Source organism: Phaenicophaeus curvirostris, chromosome 4, assembly GCF_032191515.1.
Source record: "Phaenicophaeus curvirostris isolate KB17595 chromosome 4, BPBGC_Pcur_1.0, whole genome shotgun sequence".
Classification (NCBI taxonomy): domain Eukaryota; kingdom Metazoa; phylum Chordata; class Aves; order Cuculiformes; family Cuculidae; genus Phaenicophaeus; species Phaenicophaeus curvirostris.
In genome coordinates, this window is record NC_091395.1 from 5,648,836 (window position 1) to 5,661,511 (window position 12,676).

The 12,676-nt window shown below is 39.1% G+C and overlaps 2 protein-coding genes across 10 annotated transcripts in view; one reads left to right on the forward strand and one right to left on the reverse strand.

The window, feature by feature from the left end:
• RPL7L1 (ribosomal protein L7 like 1) overlaps positions 1-6,676 on the forward strand; it is a 304,157-nt gene extending 297,481 nt beyond the window's left edge. Inside the window, exon 7 of the mRNA XM_069855205.1 lies at positions 6,665-6,676. The gene's annotated coding sequence lies outside the window, so the exon portion shown is untranslated. The remainder of the gene's footprint in view (positions 1-6,664) is intronic.
• The window catches only part of PRDM5 (PR/SET domain 5), a 112,885-nt gene that overhangs the window by 87,374 nt on the left and 12,835 nt on the right, over positions 1-12,676 (reverse strand). For all 9 annotated transcript variants that reach the window (XR_011337297.1, XR_011337296.1, XR_011337299.1 and 6 more), the window contains exons 4-6: positions 2,398-2,581; positions 1,541-1,715; positions 256-348 (exon numbers count right to left, since the gene is read on the reverse strand). Coding sequence is in view for 5 of the 9 variants with exons in the window: in XM_069855190.1 (XP_069711291.1) it covers positions 256-348; positions 1,541-1,715; positions 2,398-2,581 (452 nt within the window). In the remaining 4 variants the exon portion in view is untranslated. The remainder of the gene's footprint in view (positions 1-255; positions 349-1,540; positions 1,716-2,397; positions 2,582-12,676) is intronic.

Consider the following 12,676-nt stretch of genomic DNA (forward strand, 5'->3'; position numbering starts at 1 on the left):
CCAGTAAAAAAAACAAAGCAGCAACACATCCAGTAGTATCTACAGAAACCAGACACATAACAAGTGCTCTGAGCTTAACACATGCTGCACTGCAGAGTTCCAAGGCCACTTCATGCATTACTTACAGCAAATAAGAAGGAAAGCATTTGACTTCTTTCACTGTTAGGATTCACATAAACTAACAAGCTGGGAAGCTAACATGCAAAGGGAGGCCAGCAATGATATGACAGCAGTCCAGTAACTCAGACACAAAACCTCAATTCTGAGCTGAAGGAAGTATTGCAAACAGAGCACTGAAAACTTCTTGAAGAATCTCCTGGGTTGATATTCTCTGTGCACTGAAGTACGCTAAAGAAAAATAGAAAATGAAAAACAAAATAAGGGGAACATTCTACAGCTTACACAGGCTTGCAGCAGCTAAAAATATAGATATAGCTCTATAAAGCTTTAAGTAGGCAAGTGATCTCTTTCATATGTGAAGTCTCCTAGAATTTAGTGGGACTAACCACTAAACTGCATGAACAGCAAGAGTCAGGATCACACTGCTGCATCCTCACACAGATTAATCTCACTTTCCATGATGTAAAAATTTACTTAACTAGCTATACAGCACCAATCCAACTTCTGCCTTAGACTACAAGGAACAAGTCTAAATTCAAGAGAAACTAATCACCAACACTAAATAAGTCTCTGCCACGTAACTTTATTTCTTTCCATGAAGGAACAGAGATTGTACAGAGCTGCCAGTTTTAGGAATGTTCACATTATTCAGATTTAAGAAAGATCAATATATTACAAGAGCAGCTTTAAGTGCACTCTGTGCAGTATTGATGTCTTTCTTTCCAACACAAGAAATTAAATGTACTGTCTGTAATCACGTACAATATCTAATGCACTATCTGTAATTAAAAGTAATATCTATTCAGTTGCAAGCAAAAATTATATAAGCAACAAAAGACAAAAATAGTTTTATGCAAAAGCATAACTGTAAGGTATATGACTTCAGTAACAAAACCTGCACATTTATTCTATAAAGGATAGTAAAGACTGTCTTAAATTTCACATTTTTCATGCTTTTATTTGGTATTTTTCATGCTTCTATTTGGTATTTTTCATCACCCAAGTATTTAATTAAGCAAATGTGAAGCATGTTTTTTCCTGGTTTTTTTTTCTCTCTCCTTCTAGATCACCCTTTACTTTCTTCTAAATCTTACTTTAGTTCTGCAAGGACATGGACAGCTTAGATATTACATCTCCTAAACTACTAAATAGAGGCCAATTTTGCACCAAGCCGCAGCTCTGATATGGTCTCCAGTGAATAATTTTAAAACATAAAAAAATTAGTAACATTTTTGCAATTCAAATTTAAGTGTCCAAAAATATGAGAAATTAGCATGCTAAAGAACCAGTGCAGAGGGTAAGGGTACAAATACATGAGCATAAAAAAGAAAGCTTAAATTGTGGTTAAGCCAAGAGAAATAAATGTTTGAAAGGAACTCATTTAAATGATCTTTGAAAAGCCATTCCTGTTTCTACTTACTGTCTTTGTAAAGCTTGTTTAACAGGGAATTTCTTTCCACAGTTTCGGCACTTAAATTCCTTTTCCTCACTGGGTTTTTGGTGCAAAGTCTGAAGATGTTCAGCTAGAATCTCCTGGCTGGCAAAACTCGATTCACAGTTTGGGCATGCATGGTCCTCTTTACAGGTGAGGGGATCTGCATGATTGGAGGAAAAAACAGTAAAGAAATAGTCTGCAGGGAATATTTGGTTACAGCAAGAGACACATTCTGCCAGAAATATATTATGCAAAATGACAGTACAAAATTCACTGTCTCTGAATAGATTACTGACAGACTATCTTGAGCAGATACCATCAGCATCACTGAAAATGGATGTGGAGTATTAAGCCAGGTGTGACTGAGGCTGTTAGCCTGAACTCGTCATCCAGGTTGTCTCCTCTTTGATAAGGATGCTGAGAATTCACCAGACAGCTTGGGTCTCTGATGCCTTTCTTGGACATCTTACCTCACAACTGGCTGCACAATTTTATGAAAAAGCTGATTTCTCCCTCATCTAAGTAATAAGGGAAACTTGCCCTCTTAAAACATTTGCTTTCACAAGACTACAAGTCAGGTGAAATTAATTCCATCAAAACTGAATGGGAACTTTCCATGAAATCTAAGCTCACTACTGAGTAATTCACAGCACTGACTGCTCCTTATTAGGCAAAGAAAAGAACCTCAACTCAAATCAAAACAGAGAGAGAAAAATCATGGAAGAGCTCAGACTAAACCTGGGGAGTCTTCGAGTTCCCCAACCTATTCAGCCAGCATTCTCTTTCTTTTTTGTTACTGCTTTTAAGCTCTCAAGTTATCCCAATTATTACATATTGCTCACCTGCAAGTTTTTCACCAGCTGGTTGCACTTCCTTATTATTGCCACTGTCTTCATCTTCCTGGATAACAGTTACTTCTTCCTCCTCCTCCTCCTCTTCTTCCATGTCACTGTCCAAGTACCCAATCAGAAGTTCTGTGTCTGTTTCAATATCTTCCACAGCCAGATAGAAAATATTTTCCCCTTCCTGTTGCAAAAGTAAGTAGAAGTAATGAATAATTACAACAAAGTAAAATTTAGAGACAAATATGAGATCTTGAACTAATATTAGCCCCTAACTGTGGAAAGGCTAGCTCTGTTCCCCATGGACCACAATGCTAGAACAGCCTTTCCAAGATTTCTTTCCCAGAGCGGCTGCGTGGATAAAGTGCCTTTGTATTCTGGAAATATTCTTCTAGCTCACCTGTGAGTCTTTTCTAATAAGTACTGCAGCCCAGACCAAGGTGTTAAAGTCCTTCCTTCCTGCCACAGTCTATCAGAGAAGAACTTTAGAGTTTGAAAATGTTCAAACATTCGAGTATCAGAAAGATAAGAAAAATTTAAAGAACCAGCACAGCTTTAGCTCTGTACCCTGTTTGCTGCACAAATTACAACCCAGCTTTCAAGCACGTTTACACAGCTTTATTTTTGCTCTCTCTCCTTAGGACTCTCAGCCTTCTTCATGAAGAGGTTTCCCACCACAGTCAGTTGTCTTCACTATCAAGTTAGCAGGTGCATGTGTAAAACACATTTTAAACCACTAGATCAAAACCCTCTGCTGGTTTAAATCAGGTCTGCACAAGACTAAAGATCCAGCCCAGGTTCTGAAGGAGAGGACAAAATACGTAATAATAAGCTCCAAAACCTTCACCATAGTAGATAAACGAGCTTCCAAGTAGATACATAAGCTAAAAAACTTTGCTCCTGACAATATTTCATTAAAGTTACCAAGGTTGGTACTGGGGGAGTCTACAGCAAAACCAGCTGTCTCCTAACCAGATACACAGAGCTGTGTGCTTTTTTTTTTTTTTTTGCCATATGTGTGAACCATCTGCTTTATGCACTTCCCAAAGCAGCACAGGAGACTCATTTTTAGGCAATGAAGACATCCAAGTTCTATCATAAATCTTAAAGCTGATCTGATTAACATCCAGAAAAGTTAATTGAAGCTTCTTTCCACTACAGCAATCAATATATATCATAACAAATTTCTTAGCACAAGGACAAAATAAGAATTTTAATTTCTGTAATATAGTAAGATTAATTTAAACTGTCAACAGGGATGTAGTATTCCTCAAGCATTAAAGCTCTGCTAAATATTACACAAGATACTGTCACACAAGAGTGACACCTATTTAATTCAATAGATGTGATACAGCTGCAGCTCTCAAGGACGCACCAATTCTCTGTCCTTATCTCAACAGCAGCATTTAAAACCAGAACAAGTTATACATTTTTTCAAGATCTATTCTGTAGTCCAGATACCTATCAGCATGCCACCCTAGCTTTTGAGTACACCTAGAAGTTGCTTGGTTTCATATGCCTCTGTCAAGCTGCAGAGACCTTTAATATACTACAGTCTAAACTCAAAACAAATCATGTACTGCAACTCTGGACATGAGGAAAAGTAAAAGGTGTTTCTACATGCCTTCTCCACTTAGGCACAATAAAATCACTGGGATAAACCTCCAATATATCACTGTTTAGGATAACCTTATTCTAAAAGCAAGACAACCTATTACTGGCTCACTAATAAATAAATAAAAGAAAAAGCCACGTATCCCAGGCAAAACTAAAGTTCCAAGCTTACTGATTAAAGAGCTAAATAGCACGGCTTTCAATTAGTTCATATGTGACACATCTTACATCACAAAGTAAAACTGGAAGAACAGCAACCAGAACTAATTCAGGTTAACCTAAACGATGTACATGAATCCGAACACCCAAGCTCTTATTAATACTGCTGCACCCTCATCATCTCTGCACTTCCATTATGTGCTTCTGGTGCTTATTTCATAGCTCTGTGTCTAAGAACACCTTGTTTTTTTTCCCCCATTTGTGTAGTTTTGGTTAGTAAAAAGATTAATGGAAGAAGTACTAGGGACTCTCAATTCGTGAGTGTTCTTGGTTGTATTAGCATTGAAAAGAAATTAGCTTTGGTGCCAGCCCAAACTAAAACACTGCTCTAACTCATTTATCCTCCAAGGCTAATTTGTTTGGCTTTTCCAGCCAAACAAATCTCAGTAGCCAGGTATTCAGAGCACTAATTAATCCAGATACACCCACACCGTTGCAGCTCCTCAAGGCAGCATTTTCAGTGAAGGCAATGGAAATTCCCCAGAAACCACAAAGGAATTTAAGTCTCTTCCCTCCACCAGCAGCACCTGCATGCGCATGCAGACACAGTAAGCGTAGTAAGGAAATCTTTTGCATAATTTTAATCCTCCCATTCTAAGAACACATCCACAGTTGTTCCACCTGCTTAGGCCATGCTGGTGGGTTTGTTAACATTCATCTGCAGCAAGCCACAATGCTCCAAAACTCCAAGTGCTGGTCATGGTAGCATCACAACCTCCCTTCATGTTATTCCTGGTTCCTGCCTGCTTCTCTCACCCCCTACTTGGACTGTCATCTTTTAAGCTGTAAGCCATGCTGACCTACCCAGCAAACAGCGTTTTCTTGCTCCAACAAGTCTTGCTATCCCCAATTCTTGCTCCACCACAAGCACATCTTCCATTCACCTTCTTGTCTGCTTTGTAAGAGGGGAGGCTGAGAGGGAACATGGACCAAGAAGCACTGACAGCCCACCACACTTTCACCCAAAAACTTAAGACTGGTATGTCATCACTCCTGAAAGCTGAAAACGCAGGAGGTGGACAATGTAGAGCCTTGTATTACCAAAGGGAGAGTAGGACTTTTCCATCCTCCAGAGCTTGATCAGCTGGCTCCAAACCGAGCCTTCTTAATCCTTACCAAGTTTCCCCGCTGTGCCCACAACCCCTTCTCTTTTAAGTGCTACCTGGCTTCCCTCTACAGCCTGTCTCCTGGCAGTAGTTCCTGGCAATTCAACCTACCTGTTCTGCTGGTTCTTCCCTGCTACTTTTCCAAACAAGCACACTGCCTTTCCCAATCTTTGCCCGCAGCTCAGGGTGTCACATTTGCCAGAGTGAACCCAATCTTGTCAATGTCTGTGAAGATAGAAACCCCATTCCAGGAAACGTGTGGAGGTGATTTCTTGGGGGATGCGGCAAGAGAAGACAAAGCCACAAGCTCAGGTGCAGGGAAGGTCAAAACCAGCAAGCAGTGCCAGGAATGACACAATTAGAATAAGGACACCTCCCCAAGAGGGAGAGCAGGTGAAGCAGAACAGCCTTCCAAAGCTGCTGCTGGGGACGAAGAGACCCCAGCCCCTCTCAAGCAAATAAGGGGAAACGGACAGCACAAAGAGACTGAGGGAAGCTTTTCTTGTTTTTACACTACTTCATGTATTGAAAAATGCTTGACTGTTTGAGGCACATATGCCTTTCCCACTCAGTCTACTCCTGGGTGTGCAGCATGTTCGTGGTTCTCATCGGCCAGGAAGCAAATGGATCCCTGAAAAATTTCTCTTCCAAAAAAAAACCAAAACACCTTTAACACATAAGTAATGGAGATACTCAGTCCAGGAACTCAGACCACATCTGATCTGAAGTACCTGAACCACAGACAAAGGAGACACACAAGCCTCAGCTTTATCTACTGATCTGTTCCTACCATGCTGCATTGCATGGCAAGGCAGAAAACCTTTGTGTTAAGGCAGACAACTTTTGAGACATGAATGTGAGATGAAATAGAGTACAAGGTTAAACTCATACAACAATTCCTACGTTTCTCTTGTGTTCTAAAGCCACACTGCAGTTTTTAGTAACAGTTCCTGGTGAAGGTTAGAATACTTTTCCAGTTGAATATTCTAAATTATGATAGACCTTTTTCTTCTTTACTCCTTGATTGCAGTTCTCATCATGTATTAAATTAGAAGACATTGCTTTCCCACCTGCAGAAGAATGTGTTTTACTGCAGTAATGATACTACATACCCAAATAATGCAGTTTAGCTTCTCAGAGATTCAAATGATCCGTACAAAAGCAATATAAATCAGAGCTGGAAGAATTTTTTTCCCCCCACATAAAGCTATTCCTCCCACCCTTCACCATACATTTCAACCCAGTACACATTTTCCTGTCTTCCAGAATGAAAACGAAATATTATTCTTTCTCTGTGGAAAGAACAAAAAAAACCCCCAAAACTAAAGCGGGATTTATAAAAAACTAATTCCAGCAATATCACAAAATTCTGGTAGTTCTACAGAGAAGCACTGAAACTTTTCATTATTCTTGCCGAAAGCTATTGTTGTGAAAAGTATTACACCTTTTTTTTTTTAACTCCTCTCCTGGGAAGGCTGATGTAAGCACTGCTTTCACAGCACATGCTCTGTATGTGCTCAGTATGGCTCCCCTTCAACTACTAGCAGGTATTAATGAACCTTTAGGATCTCGAACTGAGACACCACAATTTAGTCTTGGAAGTCTCCACAGCCTCTGTTGAAAATACAAACCAACAATTACAAAAAAAAATAATCCATTTGCTAAGATTTAAGCGATGTGTTTACATCCTCGTTTTCATAGAGGCAATCTACAGGTTTCCCAGTGTTAGTTACAGCTTCTCTCAGAATCACAGAACGAAGGCACTGCTGGAGCCACAGAAGGTCATCTCATCCAACCCCCCAGCTCAAGGAGAGTCACCGACAACAGACTGCCCCAGGACCACATCGAGACAGCTTCTGAATACCTCTTAGGAAAGAGATTCCACAACCTGTATTGGGAACACATGCCAGTGCTCTGTCACTCTCTCAGTAAAAGAAGCATTTCTTGATGTTCAGACAGAACCTCCTGAATTGCAGTTTGTGCCCACTGCCTCTTGACCTGGTACTGGGCACCACAATACCCAGATTCCTTTTTGCAAAGCTGCTTTCCTGCTTCTTGTGCTCCAGCATGTAAGGATGCATGGGATGGGTGCATAGAGGACTTTGTGCTTCCCTTTGATGAGCTGCATGAAGTTCCTGTAGGACTATCTCTCCTCACTTCTTGTTTAGGTCCCTCTGGATGGCAGCACAGCCCTCTGATTTGTCAGCCATTCCTCCCAGTGTTGTGTCATCAGCTAACTTGCTAAGGATACACCCTGCCCCATCATCCCAGACCATTTCTCTTTAGACATATGCTCTCTTCAACTATTCCACAACATGCTTGTACAATTATCTTTACAGAAAATTGCTTTCAACATGCATCTGTTGCAGAGGATGTTAACCACCAGCAGCAATTCCAGTTCTCATTCCACTGTTTATTTCCAAAGCATCACAGAAGCGACTCTGCATTTTTTATGCATTTTGAGAAAGCTCAGGTTTTAATTTATTTCCCATATTTAACTCAAAAAGAGGAGAAAGCCAAAGCCATCAGCATTAGCTTCCACTTTGGACCCAAATCCCAACTTTCCCCAAAGTTTACAGATGTTCAGATTTAGTTAAAGATAGAATTTGGAGTGGAACGCTGAAGTGGCATTTCACTAAGAAATGCTGGCTTAGTAAAACTTAAAACCATCTAAAATACATACAGATGTTCACATCTGTGACTTTCACTGCCCCAAGTAACCACTGAATTTGGCAACTGAACAAGTTTCAACAGGAATGAACGATCCTGTATGGCACCACACACTAAGAGGTGCCAAGCACTGTCTGTTAACTTGCGAAGTCCGCGCACCTGACACTGCTCAACACCCCCAGATCTTTGGTGTGTTTTTGACAGAGCAACTTAGATTCAAAGCCTTCTAAATGCCATGAAAATATTTCCATTAATACCGAATATAGAGAGATCACTCCTCACCGTGAACTGTAATATTTGAAGCTACAAATGGAAGTAGCAGCATTAGAGTAATTAGGAAGCACAAGGAGGATCTAATCACCAGGATGCTTTGGGTGAGCAATATCTCAGTCTCTTAAAGGCCCTGGTTTCACTGGGAAAAATAATAAAGACCCTTTTGACTTGGCAGATAACATGAGCACACACACCCTCCTGCGCACATTTGAACGTGTTCATCTTCCTTACTGCTGCTGTTCTTACTATTGTCTGTATTCCCCAACAAACCTGCAGTTCAATGTTCTGAAGTAACAAGAACTTGATTGCAGCAGGGATTTCTTTCCTGCCTTCAGTGTCACTGTCTCACCCCACTCCCCATCTAAAATTATATAAGTATATGGCAAGAACTACATTCATTTTAAAAGTTACTATTTAACATATAATGCTAAAACACTTCTTTTTTTCCTTCACAGACATTTGTAGTGTCATAGTCCAAATTTTTACCTTATAACACGGTATCTCGGCATGAAAAAGCACTCAATGACAGCAAAGCTTGGGAAAAGAGGCCCTTAGAAATCCATGGAGACGTAAGAATGGTAGAACCTTTTGACTCCTAATAGCGCCACACTATGCACTGGATTAGTTTTAACAGCCTAAAATCGGAAATTAGTTACATTTAAGTAATGATAAAAAAAAAAAACCCTACAAACAACAATTTGGTGACCTCAGTGCTGAAAAGTGTTTGAATGATTTTCACACTCAGAGTTCCCTAGTATTACTGAGGTTCTGACTGGAAAAATAAAAAATTTGACAGCTACAGTTTACAGAATCTCATGGAGAAAAACAACTATTCCACTCTTCAGAAACTTCTTACTTTGAATTCTTCACTAACAGAATATCTGAACAGTAGGAGTTCGTATGCTACAACAGAGAAATGCATATGACCCCAGAAATAAATAGTTCTCCTTTCTCCTTCAAAAACTTCCAAGAATCAAGCAGATTTCCAGCTCTCCCCTCTGAGCATGCAGTATGTTCATGTTCTTTCTTACACTGCATAACAAATTAATCTTGCCTCTGCAGCACTCAAGCCTCCATTGAGTTTCAGGCAGTCCTGAAAACCCTCCTGTTATATGTAAATTTATGAAGCAGCCTCACACAGTTTGTGCTCGCTTTGCTTGTGATTTCTTCTCTCACTCTGGCTTTTTAGGTAGTTGTTTTACTGAGCTTCTTACAGCGTTGTTTCTCATACACTAATCGTCCTCTGAAGACATTTATTGTTACTGCATAGGAGCTTTTTACCTCGAGATCAACTGGGACATCATTGAATTACACCATGCTAACAAACACACATTTGTGAAATAGAACTTTAAACCACTCTACCATCTCACAACAAATATCCTCCTTCATAATAGTTTCTGCTATTCACTTTCTAACCCATTTTCTAAGCTACAGCAGAGCGCCTGAGTGTCTGCTTGCTAATGACAAAATATTTGAATTTAAAGCTCTAACTGGCTGCAACTCTGTTCATAAAACAGTTTCCATGCCACCAACAGGATCTATTTTGCATAGTGATCTCCAGCAGAGAGTGTTTGATAAAATTACAACTGACAAACAGATAAAGTTATCCATCCTGGATAAACAAATATGGAAAAGATAATACTCCACAAGTCTAAAAAATGAAAAAACAAAACTGTGGTACTTTTGATATGAACCATTTGCTTTTGATTATGCTAATCACAATGCATTTTTGCTACATATCAGAAGTGATATTTATAAGTAAATAGCCGGGACTAGCACAGGGCAAAGGAGATTACAAATCATACAACTCCCACTGAGGCAAAAGTTACAATTCTAAAGCTACTTTAAATATAGGGAGGATTAACTCATTCCATTACTACTCAAAGTAAGTTACAAAAGCCTCCAGTAGTTCAGCCATGCAGAATGCTCAGAAGAGCCATTGGTATGTACACAGGCACTCTCCAACCTTTCCATCCTCCCCCAGCAGCCACGCTGAAGCACCGCTCACTGCACAGTGGTTCAAGATGCTTCCTGCACCTGCCCAGCCAAAGAGGACCCCAACACCACAGCCACTCAAACAACAACAAAAAAAAAAAAACAAACCCCAAAAAAACCCACCACCAAACTTAGTCAAAAAAAAAAACGAAAAACACTCCATGCTCTCTAAGTTGCTTTTTCCACCACAGGAAGCATTTTGTGGAGTCTAAACATGATCATTGGATACAATTATGCTATGATGAACTAATCGTACTTTGCAGTCAACCCAGGATGTGGTTTACTTTATTTGTACACAGCAACATACACATTCACTTCATCTTCTTTTAAATTGAACACTGAGCACCAGGCAGCAAACAGTAAACTGATTATCACGTCATTTCAGACATGAGATCATAATGTTTATCACTACTAGAGTGATGCCATCAGCAGCAGTAATGTTCTCAGAGAAAACGAAAAAGCTCCTGTTGAACGCCTGGAGACTGGAAAGAAAACTAGTGGGAAACATAAATAGTGGAAATTAGCATTAGTGGGTATAAACAAGGAAAACATTATTTTCCCTTCACATCTTTGTTAGTTCATACAGTCTCCTAGAAATTCACAGGGGGGCAGCTGTGAAGCACCCCATCAGTGTGAAGTTCTCAAGCATTGACAGAACAGGCTTGGGACAAGCAAGAGAAGCCTTTCTTCTACCACTGCCGTTTACTTGATTTTCACATTTTCCAGGCTACTACCATTAACTGTGGTCAAATATCCTCAAGGAATCGCGTTTAGCTTGTGAGATGCACTGCTCAAGATTCACTTGAAAGAGTAAGCACTAGATGTGAGGGCAAAAAAGCAAATACTTGTTTAAAAATTTAGCCAATCCCACAAAAACCTTAACAAAATACAAACGTCTGGAGAAAATTTACATTTCACAAGGGTAACTATAATGTGCTGGTTAGAACATGAAGTCTCTAAGCATCTCCAAATATTCTATTTTCTCCTCTTTATTAGCAAATTTGCCCTTTCTAGAACTATGCAGACATATTCAACTTTATTATACAATATATAGCCACTCCATTGGTTTAAGACTAGGATTTTTTTTTGTTGGATATCATAACTTGTATTACAAATTCTTCTATATTTAAAATTATTTTATGTACTTCTTCAGCGATGCAATTTCTTTTATCTCCGCAGCAATATTAGCTTTAGTAATGATAATGAAGTTAAAACAATTTTAGCATCTCAGGGGCAAGCAGGCAATGCTCAGCTCAAATTAAGGAGTATCATTAGCAGAAACACTCCACCAATGTTTTGCCCACTGATTTCATAAAACAAAGTGGTCTTAAATCTGCTTATCATTAAATCAGAAGATTCTGGAATTAAAATATTAAAGGATTTGTAGGCTGTGTTTGGGGTTTTTTTTCCCCCTAAAGGAACACCAAAGCTTTGGGATTTGCATCTACTGAAGCAAGATCACACCTTGCAAAGAAATAAGTGCATGTTCAGCTTTTTTCAACACATGTAGCACCTATTCATATTAAATGTAATTAAATACTTACACTTATCTACAGGGCCTCTGGTGAGCAGGAGATTTACGGAGCTGACAGGTCATCAAAACCAAAACTGAAATTACTAGTGGTGAGTGCCACTGAGTCCTAACACAGAGGGGCAAGGGGGAGAACAGGCAGTAACACATCTTTCACAGAGCTACCTGACAGGGCTGTACTGGTATTCTTTTTCTACTTGGGAGTGTTAAAATATTTCCCCTCCCCCATTTTATTTCATCAGAAATTAACTTCGTTTTCTTGGCAAGAGAAAATAAATTTTTTTTCCTTTGGCTTCAAAGTAATCTACCATGTTTTTTAAATTATTCAAGGGTTGACTGGCAAATCCTAGGAATAAGTCATCTCATATAATATATAATATAATAGTTTTAAGAAAAGCTGACAAATAAGTCTCCTCTTCCTATTTTTTTTGCAAACTTTGAATACATCAGCAAATACCTTGGGTTAGCCTGAAACAATATTTTGGAAAGCATATATTTTGACAAAAAAAAAATTTAACACAGCTACGTAATTCTTACACGTGTGGGATTGAAAATTATTTTACTGTTAAAACTGGTCTTTTGAAAAAATAATATGTAGGTAGTCTATTTCTTTCCTAATCTCTGAAATAACAATAACCGTAAATAGGAAAGTATCACTGTCTCTGTTGCATTCCGCAACAGTCAAAAAATGCTTCAAAAAATGAGAGATTAAACAGACTAAGATTCTTCAGCCTGAAAAAAGAGCTGTCAAATAAGGGAGAAAGGATATAATAGGGTCCTATAAAATCAAGGGTGGCACAGAAAAATGAACATAGCCTAACTATTCACTGTTATACAAAGACGGGGGAATCGAGTGAAATTAAGAGGATTT